This window comes from Theobroma cacao, chromosome 7 (assembly GCF_053813885.1).
Source record: "Theobroma cacao isolate CCN51 chromosome 7, ASM5381388v1, whole genome shotgun sequence".
NCBI lineage: Eukaryota > Viridiplantae > Streptophyta > Magnoliopsida > Malvales > Malvaceae > Theobroma > Theobroma cacao.
The window spans coordinates 31,413,659-31,428,895 of NC_142645.1; the positions used below are offsets into that span (position 1 = coordinate 31,413,659).

General features: G+C 34.1%; 1 protein-coding gene across 1 annotated transcript; it reads left to right on the plus strand.

The window, feature by feature from the left end:
* The first annotated feature begins 807 nt into the window (after positions 1-807).
* On the plus strand, positions 808-1,880 carry LOC18507233 (uncharacterized). Its single transcript, XM_018124544.2, has 3 exons — positions 808-1,032; positions 1,142-1,422; positions 1,508-1,880. Exons 1-3 carry the CDS (start codon positions 946-948, stop codon positions 1,536-1,538), a joined length of 399 nt encoding a protein of 132 aa, XP_017980033.2. The 5' UTR covers positions 808-945; the 3' UTR covers positions 1,539-1,880.
* Positions 1,881-15,237: the final 13,357 nt, after the last annotated feature.

The window sequence follows — 15,237 nt, forward strand, 5'->3', positions numbered from 1 at the left end:
GGCATATCATCACTTATGTGTCATCTGTTCTTCACATATTTTTCTTAGACCCCGAATGCAATACTCCAGCAGTGCATTTCAATTATTAAAAGACTAATGTAATGGGTATTGGCAGTTTGAAAAACTAGATTGAGTTACTTTGAGAGACATATCAAGAATTAAATCAATTTATAATTTGCTGCTTGTGAGTTTCTCAATAGTTCGTTCCATCATGCAATGTTTCAGGCACAGAGCTTTAGCAGACAACTTAAAACTAAAAGAAGGGTGTCATCGAGAATCTCTCTTCATATTTTATGATAGCTTAGGTATAGAGACAAAAGCACAGCAAATGCCTAAACCAGGTTGATGTTACACAACAGAGCAAGCACTGATTCCATCATTTCAGCAGAAATAATTGATCTATGAACTGGTCCAAAACAATAAACCAAAGCTCCCCTTTGTTTGAACAGTATACGACTGAGGGGTACAAACTCATCCAAGAATCAGAAGAATTTTCGCTCTGAAATTATTCATTCACAGGCAAAAAGAAAAAATTATTCATTCATACAATATGGACGAACGCCAAGCACGACTTCCATGCAATTTCAATATGCAGCTATACAACAATTACATGCCTTGCATGTGGACATAGCTAGCTTTTTCTGACTCTGACTACAGGTTACAAAGAAAAAAAGGCTTGCTAGGTTACAAGCTCTAAGGATAGACAACATACAATTTCAAAGTAATTAATGCGGCTATAAACACAAAAGGAGGAAATTTCATAAGGCCAATAAAAGTTAAAAAAACGTTAAAGCATGAACGTTATCGCGCGATTACGTTCGTTTGCTTGCGGAAAACTTGCGCAAAGTAAAGTAACTCGGCAGGGCAGCTGAATGGACAAGGAAACTGTTCTATATTATAAATGCTGGCTCTGCTTCATTGTTTTTGCAGCTACCTTCGAAGGAGATGAGGTTGAGGATTTTCTCAATGCGTCGTCGTGTTGCCAGGATGGTGCTTAGGAAGAGTCGCTTCAATAAACTATATAAGCATAAGGTATGCAGGATAAAATGCTCATTTTTGTATTGCTGTTGGTTGAAACTCGCATGTTAAAGTTTGACGAAACTTGTAATAATGAATTCCGTTGTAATTGTTCAATGGCTAGAAGAAAAATGGGACAAAAGATTTGAAAGTCAAATACAGACGATTAAAGGCAGATATTGAAGAGATTGGCAAGGAGCAAAAAAGCATCAAAGAAGGACAATCACAGGTTCGAGAGAAATTTAAGGCAATTGAAATGGAATGTCAAGTGCTAAAGAAAGAAACTGAACTCATCATCCAGCAAAGTGCGCTTACACGTCTTCGTCTGGCTCTCCTGTTTCATATACTCAAGGCACGAGAAGAAGGCGATTTCGCTAAGGCCGCTCAGCTCTCTCAGTTGCTACGGTTGGCTTTCTATCATGGTTTTGCTTCAAATATAAACAAAAATTAGAACAAAACATTGACCAAATTTTCCTCCATTTTCTTACAGTGAATTAATAGCAAGGGATAACAAGCAATAGTCAGCGTGGAGGAACAGATGATTACCTGTTAAAGGTTCCCACCCCATAGTCTTCAAGAGAACTATCAACGGATAAGTTGAGACGTTTATTTGATATGGAAAGCGACCAATGGTGGAGTTATTAAAATTGGAAGTTTTTACATTTCATTAAGTAACCTAAATTTCAGTACACGATTTACGTGTATTAGGAAAAAATAAATTTGGTAATTTTGGATACGGCATAAAAAGATACAAGTTAAACAGGTTTGGATTTAGTCTTAACATGTTTCGTATCTAATCGTCGTGTCTTAAACGTGTCAAACACTAGTAACACGTTTAATTAATCATGTTAATCATTTTTAAACTTGTTATTGTGTTTAAACGTGTATACTTGACACGTTTATCAACTTGTTAAAAATTAATAATTAAAGACTATTTGAACTTTATTTAAATATTTTAGTTTGGGTGTTTGGAATTGTTCATGGTTGATGATGTGGTTAATAATATGTATTTAATTTTCAATGAAATTATGAATGATTTTAGATATTATTAGTATTTTAAAGTTAGATGTTAATGAGGGATTTTATCATATTGCTTGATAATGAATTTTATGAATGTTATTTATATTAAATTTTATTATATTTAATATTATTATTATTTTGTTTTGTTATAATTGTTTTTATAATTATTGATTTTAAATTTAAATAATAAAATTATATTTAATTGTAAATATGTTTTATTTAAATGTTAAATGTGTTAATCGTGTTATTAATCATATCAAATCATATATTAACATATTTAATAAGCGTATTAATCATGTCGTGTCATGCTATACAATTATTAAATATATGCGTGTACATGTTTCAGATTTAAGATATAAATATTATTCGTATCATGTTCACGTTTAAATTTAATGTATTTTGTATCTAATCATGTCTGACACGTTTAAAATACGAAAATCCGAATTGTCAAGTCTAGGAAAAAGATTGGAAAGAGTGTATTAAATTTCAATCTCTAATTAGTTCATCCTACTGCTTTTCTTCTAAATTTAAAACTACACATATATATATATATATAAATATATATATATATATAATTAATATAGTTTTAAAGTATTTTTTAAAATTAATTAGGATAATGATATTATTATATAAAACACGACGATTGATAATTAAAATGGTCATTTTTGATGCATAATAATTTTAAAAAATAGGTTTAATGTACTTGCTTGCGAAACTTTATAAATATCTTCTTTAGATGAGCTATAGACTCCTATTTAATGAAGCAATCTATTGATTGGTTGACAACGTAGAGAGAAAAAGAGAATACGTCAAGGGCAAAAGAACATGGAAAAGTGGGAACTGGAATTTGGGAGGAAGAGACACTGTGGGATGAATAGTGCAATATTATTCAAAGAAATATGAAACCTAAATGAGAATGGAGGAAATCATCCTAAAATTGACGTCAATAAAAGAAACACAGATCCGAAGTGCTGCGACAGGGCTTTGTTCAATTTGGGAGTAGAAGCCTTATTACAGCAGAGTACAATTCAGAAAATCTATGCGGTAACTAAAAAGCAGATCACAGCCTATCCCGAAATGCCCAGGACTGTGTCTTTTTTTCAAAAACATTCGCAGACCAATCCACTCAAAATAACTATGCAAAGAGACAACATTTGGTTCGGACAAAATCAAATATCAGTAACAGCCAAGTCCAGTTCCTGTTCTCATCCAAGCATTCAGGTCCTTAGCATGTCAGCCCGGTTACCATCTCAAATATGCATTAAAATAACAGTGCACCAAAGTCCTCAAACTGATCAGGAATAGCAGAGTCATTCATACTTCCTTTCTAGAGGGCCATAAAAGCTTGATTAACCCACTAGACACCTCCAAAATACCCTATATGCTTCAAACAAAGCAAGTCAAGATTTTCTTTGAGGAGAATCTGGGTTAAGAAGACAAGGCCATAGCCTAGAAACATCCTTAACAGGAAGGAAACACCTGAAGCATACATCGCAAACCCAGAACATGAAATATATTGCAGTAAAATCACCCAAAAACTGTTGGATAGTTTGTAATATTTATTAGAAAATAATTATTCAGGTGTGACTGTTTAAGAATAAATATAATTCTTAAAAAAAAAGATAAATAGTTACAATAAATACAACAATTGAAAGTTGTAGATATATTTGTTGAAATACAATAGACATATCTGTAAAAAACACATCTGTTGAAAGATAAGAGATACAACATCTCACTGTATATAAAAAGAACGTACTTTCAAGTCAGAATTCATTCAAAGCATTTTGCAAAAAAGGCTTATTATATCTTGGAAAGTCCTTCAAATCCCAATAGTAAGCAATAAACTTTAAAAAAAAGTGTGTTACAGTACACCTCAAGCTTAGTTTTTTCTCCTTTCTTCTTCTACTAATTTTCTAACAATTTTAAAGAGTTGTTCTCACTAGAGTCTAATTCAAATTGAAGATTTCAACTCATGAATCAAGAATTCATCAAACTTAACTGATTTGATGGAACCAATTTCACCCGTTGGAGAGATAAGATGGTGTTTTTGCTCACAGCCTTGAAGGTTTATTATGTTGTAGATCCAACTCTTATTGTACTTCTAGAACCAATTGTTGACAATCGTTGGTCAACTCTGCACTTGTAGGTATCATTTCTAGTCTCACTTGTTTCAATAATTCTAATAATGTTCCATCCAAATATCAAAATGTGAATGCTTTCATGATTAAACGTAATTCTTGGATAGTAGATACAAGGGCAATAGATCATATTTCTTATTCTTCGAATAATTTTGTTTTTACTAAACTTGTGTTTAATTGTTTTGTGCAACTCACAAATAAGGCTAGAGCTCTAGTTTCTCATATTGGGACTATCAACCTTACTTTATCTCTTACTTTGAATAATGTCTTATGTGTTCCTAGCTTTAAATTTAATCTCATTTATGTGAGTAAACGTACTAGTTCAAAGACAAATTGTATCTAATTTACTGATGATATATGTGTTGTTCAGGATTTAGGATCTGAATTCATGTAAGGTGAAAAAAGAGCTAAAGTCATTGTAGGTTTATAGTTCATGCAAGTTAATGAAGATGAGCAAAATCTGTCAAAGTATAGTTTCAATAAAATCATTGATTCTGTCAATATGTCTTCAGTTTTTAGTAGTATAGTTACACACCCTAACTTTGATTTCTGGTATTTTAGATTAAGTCAATATGTCTTCAGTTTTTAGTAGTATAGTTACACACCCTAACTTTGATTTCTGGTATTTCATGAGCATTGTTTAGAAGTTCAAAGTTCAAAAAATTTGATTTGTGGAATTTTTCCTATGGCTAAACAAAGAAAAATTTCATTTCCTGTTCATGTGCAAGCTACTATCAATCCTGCTCATACTAACAGACGTAGTTTTGATCGATTGGATAGAAAAAAAAAAGAGAAAATTGTGAGAAATGACATTTCTTGATAAAGACATTTTAAAAGTAACCATCAAAATAAATTTAACTGTTTTTAGCCATATTTAGTCATGACTTGATGAAAATACCCTTTAAACTATTTCAAATAAATTAAACCATTCATCACAATTTTTCCCCATTTCTCCCCATTTGTGCTTCGGATTTCTCTCTCACCATTCCAGTCTCTCAAATTTTATCAATTTCTCTGTTCGACATTCGTCTACTATGCTTCCTATTTCTCTCTCCTGCGTTTTTAGATTTCTCTTTCTTATACTTTCAATACATCAAACAATGGTTTTGACGTGCTTCGGTGGGTGGCTGTTTGGGAAATTCGATTTTTAGGTATTTTGGATAAAACTAAAATGGTAGAAATAATAAAAAATGTATGAAATAGCTTTTAATTGAATCAATTTGGGACCTAAATACCAATAAACTCAAAATTTTGAAATTTATAAATCTAGTTTTTCAAAGAATTTTTTTTTTATTTTTAGTCAAAGTAGGTGTTTTAGATAAAAAAATATTTGTATTTTGAGTTATGAAAACATGTTAGAAACACTTTAATCTATGCCAAATTGTCTAAAAAATAAAAAAAAAAGTTGAGAGGATTTGAAGTTTTGGTTCGTAAGTAACAACAACATTTTAGGCATTAAAGTGTAATAAAATAATTTTGAATATGTCGTGTAACAACAATATTTTTTTCAAAATGGCGTGTAATAATAATTTTTTTTTCAACATGACGTGTAACAACCTTTTTTAACTATGACGTGTAACATGTTTTTGTACATGACGTGTAACAACAGTATTTTTTTTCAATATGGTGTGTAACAACCTAACCATGGGTTGTCACAAATTTTTGTACATAGCGTGTAACAAGCTAACCATAGCTTGTTACAGGTTTTTGTACATGGCTTGTTATATATTTTTGTATATGATGTGTAACAAGCTAACCATTGCTTGTCACATATTTTTGTACATAGCGTGTAACACGTTAACCATGGCTTGTCACAAGTTTTTGTACATGGCATGTAACAAGCTAACCATAGTTTGTCACAGGTTTTTATACATGGCTTGTTACATATTTTTGTACATGACGTGTAACAAGCTAACTATGGCTTGTCACATATATTTGTACATGGCGTGTAACAGGCTAACCATGGCTTGTCACAGGTTTTTGTACATGACTTGTCACATATTTTTGTACATGGTGTGTAACAAGCTAGCCATGGCTTGTCACATATTTTTATACATAATGTGTAACAAGCTAACCATGGCTTATCACATATTTTTGTACATAGCGTGTAACACGCTAACCATAGCTTGTCACAGGTTTTTGTATATGACTTGTCACATTTTTTTATACATGCCATGTAACAAGCTAATCATGACTTATCACATATTTTTGTACATAGCGTGTAATACGTTAATCATGGCTTATCACATATTTTTGTACATGACTGTACACACAAATTTCTCGTCGAAATTTCTTGACTTGAAAATTATGAGACAAATACAAAAATTTGATGAAGTGAGTGATGATCTCTGGAAATTTCTCTGATTAATTTCTTCAATTTATCTTCAAGAGTCGCAAACTTGGACTTAGTCTTGATCACGAACATGCTTGATCTTCGCGTCAAGGGTCTTCACGACTTAGTCTTGATCATGAACACTTGATCTTTGCTTCAAGGGTCTTCACGACTTAATCTTGATCACGAACACTTGATCTTCGCTTCAAGGGTCTTCATGACTTAATCTTGATTACGAACACAATATCTTGATCACGAACTTCACTTGATATCTTGATCACGAACTTCGCTTGATATCTTGATCACGAACTTCGTTGCCGCTTGATCACGAACTTCATTGTTGCTTGATCTTCACTTCAAAAATCTTCTATTCTTCTTGATCTCTGAAATGCTCTCAATCTTCAAATGCTCCCAATCTTCGAATGCCTCTGAATCTTCAAATGCCTCTAAAATGAATGAAAATGGCTAGGGGGAGCCCCCTATTTATAATGTTTGGTGGGAGACTTTGATGAGAATGTAATCTCTTTGAATTATCTCTAAATTATTTTAATTTATTTAGAGATAAATCATGATGACTCATTAAAAGTCTTTTGATTGGTCGGACCTTGAGTCCTTGAATTTTGATTGACCGAAGTTAGGTATTATCTCTAAATTATCTCAATTTATTAGAGATAAATTAAATAATCCAATTTGAGTTTTATCTCTAAATTAATATAATTATTAGAGATAAATTAAATGACCAATAATTAAATTTTGATTGGTCAAAATATAAATATTATCTCTAAATTATTTTGATTTATTTAGAGATAAATTGAATGACCAATAACTAATTTTTGATTGGTCAAAAATATGAATATTATCTCTAAATTATCTTGATTTATGTAGAGATAAATTGGATGACCAATAACTAATTTTTTGATTGGTCAAAAATATGAATATTATTTTTAAATTATCTTGATTTATTTAGAGATAAATTGAATGACCAATAACTAATTTTTTGATTGGTCTAATTTAAATATTATTTTCAAATTATCTCAAGGGATAAATATATACCAATAAGAGAATTGGTTTAACTATATGTCTTTAAAATAATCCAACCAATAAATTAATTATTTTATAATTAATTACATGGTTATGACATCATTAAATCCACGTGGCGGCACGTAATTGGCTGATAATTTTTTTCTCCTTCTACAAATACCCCCTCAAGACTTGTTCACACATGATTTTGAATGTGACAAGTGGACAAGTCTTGAAATTTTAAAATTTTTAGGATTTCTTAAAATCCTAATGTGTCTTGGTATACTTGCAATCCAAATAAAATTTGAATTATGCTTGCTCATTGGTAAGAGAATTATAATCTTGGAAGATTTATATTGCAATAAAACTATTTGAAGAAGTATATTGCAATAAGGCTATAATTTTGAAAGAGGTATATTGCAATAAAACTATTTAAAGAAGTATATTGCAATTAGGATTACATTCCTTAATCAACAAGGACTGTCTTTTTACTCTATAAAAAGGGAATTCCCTTGTCAATTTCCTGCACATCAAAATCAACTTGAGCATTACGGATATTCCATAAGCAAGCAAGATCGATTTTTTCATCTTCTCAAAATTATAAGGTATGTCGTCCTTTCTTTCTCTTCCCTTTATTAACATGGCAGTAGAATTCGCCTGCTTATGGGCTTTTTTAATTATGCTACTCCCATTATTTTGTAGGCTAAAATCTTGCAAGCTGCCATTTATTCCAATTCCCAAGCTACAAGCCGCCACTTGTTTTCATTCCCATGTTAAAAGCATGCAAGCCACCATTTATCTAATTGCCACGATAAGCCACCACTTGCCACGTTACAAAGCCAAAAGGGAGCCAAGAATTGGCTATAGTCTTTTAATCCTCATGCTTTTGCCATGTTATACAACTAAGCCAAGATTTAAACAATTGACTAATGCCCAAGTTACATCATCCTTCTACCACATTTACTAGGCTCATGCACTTTGTATCTTGCCACATTACACACTTAGGAAAGAAAATTATATTAGCCATGATTTCTTTCAATTGATATGCAAGCCACCCTTGTCTCCATTGCCATGCCAACAAACCACCATTCATCTTGCCACATTACATGAATATAGGCAAACATTCAAGAGGCCAAGAATTGGCCAATATGTTCTCATCAATTTCCTGTACGTACAATCGTAAATTGCCATGCCAAAGAAATCCAACATTGCCATGATTTTTTTTTTATTGCTTTAACGTTTTTTGTTTTTTGTAAATTGTTGTTTTAGACTAATAATTTGATATTTTATTGACAGTTAAATCTCAAACTTATCAGTCTATAATCAAATCAAGCTCAAATTGAAGCAGAGAAATTGGCAGCAATTTAAAGTGATGCTCTTTATAATAGCACGCAATTTATTTTCCTCGGAAGGTGCTCTTTATCATAGCACTTATTGATCCTTGGGGGGTGCTCTTCATAATAGCACACAATTTATTATCCTCGGAGGGTGCTCTTTATAATAGCACTTATTGATTCTTGAGAGGTGCTCTTTTAAATAGCACACAATTAATTATTCTTGGAGGGTGCTCTTTATCATAGCACTTGTTGATCCTTGGGAGGTGCTATTTATTCTAGCACACAATTTATTATCCTTGGAGGGTGCTCTTTATAATAGCACTTGTTAATCCTTGGGAGGTGCTCTTTAAAATAGCACACAATTTATTATCACCATGGTATACTTCAAGGATTACAAAGATTTTTTCATTGTCTCCAAGAATGAAGATATGAAGAAGAGGTTGTTTCTTCCCATAGCGAAACTATTGATTCAGCCTCGTTGAAGAACATAGTTGAAGAATACTTTGGACAAATTTGCAAATTTATTAGCCTTGAACCATCATTCAGTAGTACGTTTGATTTATTCTTCGATGTTTTATCTTGGTAGCTTCATCATCATAAAGAATTGAGCCATGCTTAATGCAAGAGATTTTTTTTTTGGTGTGACTGAACTTGACAATGGAACCAAGCTGCCTATGTACCTCCTAATACAAAGAAGGATCAAGTCATAACGTAGTTCATATTTTTTTGTTTTTTGCCTAAGTCATCCTGTTAAGGATTTTCGACTTAGCAGGCTTTTTTTTTTTTTTGCCTTAACTTTTGCCTAAGTCGTCCTATTAAGGATTTTCAACTTAGTAGGCTTTTTTTTGGACGCAATTTAAGCTCTTGCTAAGGAGCATTTGACCTTCAAGCATAATAATGTTTCAAGAATTTGCCATTGATTGGGCTAACTCTTACTCCATCTTGATCAACAATTTTGTATGCGCCATTAGTGTAGACTTCTTGAACAACATATGGTCCATCCCATTTTGAGAGGAATTTATTACCCATACGATGTGTAGTATTTATGGGTCTTCGCACTGCAAGAACTAAGTCTCCCACTTGGAATGATCGTGGTTTAACTTTCTTGTTGAAAGCTTTAGATAATCGAGCTTGATAACATTCAAAGCGTTGTTGTGCTTCCAACCTTTTCTCATCTAATGCTTCAAGTTCTTCAAGGCGTAGGCGAACATTATCTTCATTTGAAAAACCTTCTTGAATGGCAATTCTCAATGATGGAATTTGACGCTCTAATGGGAGGACAGCTTCCACACCATAAACCAGCGAATATGGAGTTGCTTGAGTAGGTGTACGAAATGTCGTACGATAAGCCCACAAAACTTCCCCTATTTTCTCTGGCCAATCTTTCTTTGCGCCATTAGCAACTTTCTTGAGAAGATTGCACAAAGTCTTATTAAAAGCTTCTTCTAACCCATTTGCTGGTGTGTGGTACATAGAAGAATTATATTGCTTGAAGTTAAATTGTGCACATAACTTCTCCATTGCGAATTGTTTTCCATTATCTGTTATGATGCATCGTGGCACGCCATAACGATAAATGATATTTGTTCTAATAAAGGTAGCAACAGTTTCTTTCTTTACTTCTCGATAAGAGGCTACTTTCGCCCACTTTGAAAAGTAGTCTGTGGCTGCGAGTATGTAGAAATGCCCTGTGGAACTTTTAGGTAATGGTCCAACCAAGTCGAGTCCTCAAGCATCAAATGGCCATGATGTAACTGTTAGGTGGAGTGGCTCAAGGGGCTAATGAATGAAATTGGCATGAAATTGACATGCTTGACATCTTTTAGCATAGTCCATGCTGTCCTTCACCATTGTTGGCCAATAGTACCACATTCTTTTGATTTGGAAGTGCAACTTGGCTCCAGATTGATGCGCCTCACAAATTCCCGAGTGAGCTTCTTGTAAAGCCTTGTATGCTTCTTCATCTCCTAAACAACGAAGAAAAACTTCGTCAAAGGAATGATGATAGAGTGTACCTTTGAAATAAATAAATCGAGGAGCTCGACGTTTTATCTCTGTTTTATGTCTTGGATCATTAAGAAGCTTGCCATGCTCTAGATAGTCAATCAATGGCTGTCGCCAATCTTCTTTTCCCACTTCAAGGACTGAGACGACATTAGACTCTACATCGACTTCTTCACTTAGAGTGATTGGTGGTATGATCCATCACTTGCAAAGATGCACTTTTAATTCTGTATTTGGTGAGGCAATTGCTGACGCTAAATTAGCCAAAGAATCTGCTTGCCTATTTTCTTTTCTAGGCACATGTTCTATGCTAGTTTTGTCAAACCACTTCAAAAGTTTTTTAACATAGTTGACATATGGCAAGAGCTCAGGCTTTTTAACTTCATAAAGTGTAAGGACTTGGTTTATAACCAACTTAGAATCTCCAAACACCTTAAGTTGAGTGATTTGCATATCCACTGCCATCTCCAAACCTATGAGCAAGGCTTGGTATTCTGCCACATTATTGGAACAATTTTCGATGAGAGTAAATGCGTAAGGCAATACTTCTCCTTCTGGGGTGATAAAAATGACTCCTGCACTTGCCCCATCTTGTCGAGCTGCTCCATCAAAGTATAACTTCCATGGCCTAGGGGTTTCAATGCAAAGAACATCTTCATTTGGGAGATCTTCAAAAAATTTCCAATCATCTGGAATTGGATGGTCTGCAAGAAAATCTGCAAGTGCTTGTCCCTTGACAGCTTTTTGAGGGATATATGTGATATCGAACTCTTGTAACAAAAGAGCCCATTTTGCCAATCTCCCACTTAGCACTGATTTTGACATAAGATACTTGAGGGGATCTGCTCGTGAAATTAAGTGCACAGAATGAGCTTGCAAATAGTGCCTTAATTTCTTAATGGTAAACATTAATGCCAAGCATGTCTTCTCAATGGGAGAATAATTTAATTCTGCCCCATTAAGAGTTCTACTAAGGAAGTAAAGTGCATTTTCCTTTCCTTTATCATTTTGTTGTGCCAAAAGTGCTCCTAAAAAATGTTATTGTGCCGCAACATAGAAGATTAATGGACACCCTGGTGTAGGAGTCCTTAAAACTGGAGGCCTTAGTAGATAAAACTTTATGCTTTTAAAAGCATTACTACAAGACTCATCCCAAACAAAAGGCGTATCCTTCTTCATCAATCGACTGAATGGTTGACATCTACCAGCCAAGTTCGATATGAAGCGTCGAATATAAGCCAATCTTCCTTGCAAACTTTTAAGTTCGTATAGATTGCTTGGCTCAGGCATTTTCATGATTGCATCTATTTTTGATTGATCAATTTCAATCCCACGATGGCACACTATGAATCCTAAAAATTTTCCTGAAGATACTCCAAAGGCACACTTCAAGGGATTCATCCTCAATTGATATCGACGCAATCTCTCGAATATTTGGCAAAGATCTTCAAGATGATCAACCCTATTTTTGGACTTAACCACCAAATCATCCACATAGCATTCAACATTCCTATGTAGCATATCATTGAAAATCTTTTGCATTGCCCTTTGATAAGTGGCGCCTGCATTCTTTAACCCAAAAGGCATAACTTTGTAACAATATATTCCTTGAGGAGTTCGAAATGCAATGAGCTCTTCGTCCTTCGGATCCATACGAATTTGATTATAACCAGAGGAGCCATCCATAAAAGATAAAGCCTCATGGCCAGTTGTTGCATCCACCATTATTTCTGTCAAAGGGAGAGGAAAATCATTCTTTGGGCAAGCATAGTTCAAGTCTCGAAAATCCACACAAACTCGAATTTGGCCATTCTTCTTTCTAACTGGAACAATATTCGAGATCCAAGTAGGGTACTTGACTTCTCGAATAAAGCCAGCCTCAATGAGTTTATTGACCTCAACCTCTATTCGGGGAATCAAGTTAGGGTGAAGATGTCGTTGAGCTTGTTTAATGAGTCGAACGCCTTTCTTTACTGCTAGGTGATGCACAGCGACTTTAGGGTCCAACCCTAGCATTTCTTTGTAAGTCCATGCAAAGACGTCTCGATACCTTGTCAAAAGGTCAATATAATATTTTTCTTCTTCAAAAGTTAAACTAGCACTTTTGAAGATTGGACGAGGTTCTTCTACAATGCCTATGTTAACTTCTTTTAATTCATCAATTGTAGGTCGATTTCCTTCCTCTAATGACGGAGGAGCCTCTTGGATATCTTCTTCAGATTTTTCATCACTTTCTACTATAGACATGTGATTACATGTGAAGATCTCCATTTCTTTTTGCTCTTCCTCTTCTAAAGATGAGGCTTGTTTAGTCACAATCACAGTGCACCTTCTAACCTTTAATGTTTCATCATTTGTTACAATCTATTCACTTTTTCTTTTCATTCGTGAAGGGATGATGCTATGAAAATCTTTTAATTCATATGTCACGAGGCTCTTTTTATTCCTCTTTTGTGAAGGTTTTCTTTTTACCCTCGAACTGATGGGATCTCTTGAAGTCCCTTTTGTATAATCTTTGTTGATATGATTAAATATTGAACCTCGATTTGAAGGCATGCTTAATCGATCAAAACCTGAAGTTCGAGTTGTGACTGTGCCCAAGCGATCAAAAACTGAAAGTTTAGATGACTCCACTGGGGTTTCTTCCTCATCGTCAACTTCAGTCGTTATATAACTTGAAGCTTCTTTATGAATCTTCAACTTTAAGGGTGTAAATCCCAACCCTGATTTTGTAGCTTTGACAACATTTGCCTTTTTTTGCCAAACTTTACGATTCTTAGAAGGATCTTGTGAAATTTCTTTGGTTGGTTCTCTAGGCTCATGTACCAACTTAGAAACTTCTTCTTGTTTGTATCCAACCCTTATTAGAAGCTTATAAGCATTAGGGTCGAAACCATTAGCCCTTTGAGAGGGAAGATCATCGTGTTCAACCAATGGCCCTTTTGTTGGCCTTACGAATCCATTCAATGGAGACTTAGTGAATTTTGACTCTTCTAAACTAGTAAGTGGCAAAGTCAAATTTTTTAAACCTTCAATAAGGTCATTATTTTCCTTTGTAGATGAAAACGGTTTCTTCCCCTTTCCCTTTGATGATTGTCCTTCATCATTTCCTTGATTGCCTTTGGATTGTACTTCTTCTACAAAAGTACTTTCCAAGTAGAACTTAGCATCAGCCAAATGTGCCTCTGCTGTAGTAAATGGCTTAGCATCTGTTATGACTGTCTTCACTTGACCATTTCTACAATATTTGAAGCATTGATGGAGCGTCGATGATACTATACCATTTTGATGTATCCAAGGTCACCCTAACAACATGTTATATGTTGTGTTAGCATCAATCACATGAAACAATGGATTAGATTCCATATCATCAATGAAAAGTTGAAGTCTAACTTTTCCTATAGCTCTTTGCCTTTCAAGATTAAAACCTTGGATCATCAAGCGACTCTTCGATAATTCATCAAAAGGAATCCCAAGCTCTTTTCATTGTTTTTAGTGGGAGTAAGTTGACAGCAAATCCATCATTTATTTGGATTCGATTGATCTTCTGTTCACGACTATATCCCTGAACAAAAAGAGGCCGATTATGAGGGGTAGACCCCAACAATAAGTCTTCGTCAGAAAATGTAATTTCTGCACCATAAGAGGAATTAGAATTGAACTTAATTTTTTCTTCATTCCCAACTTCTTCACCGATTTGGAAACATGATGTGGGAATTGGATTTTGATTTTTGAATTGCATTGGCATGAAATCATTCAAAGTGATTGGTCGTCTAGGCCTTTGCACCATCAAATTTTAACACTTGCCCATACTTATTTTTCTTGGCATTGCTTTTAGCATCATCTTCCTAAATGGCTGTTTCACCATTTTGGATCTTTTTGGCGCTTGCATGTCCTTGGGAAGACTTTTCTTTCCTTTTCTCCGATGAATAACTAGGATCCATCCTTCATTGTCTAGATTTTTACTTGTAAAGCCACAAGCTTTGCCCCCATTATCTTGAGGATTGGACATTTCTTTTACGTTCGGAGTCAACATTATATAGTCGAAGGATCCAAACTTTATCTTGCTCCACACATTAAGTGGAGAAAGCATGCTTGTTGTTGATGCTACATTTGCTGTAGCCATTTCTTCTTCAAACTCAATTTTCCCATCCTGGTATAAACCCATGATTTTGTCTTTTAAGACAAAACATTTTTCAATGGGGTGACCAATTAAACGATGGTACTTGTAGTAGTTAGAGTCATTTACTTGATCAGCTTCTTCCGGTCGCTTCATCTCTGGCAATTGGATGAGCTTAGCTTTCAAAAGTTCTTCCAACATTCCTACGATATCTGAGTCAGGGAAAGGATACTTTTTCTCTTATCTTTC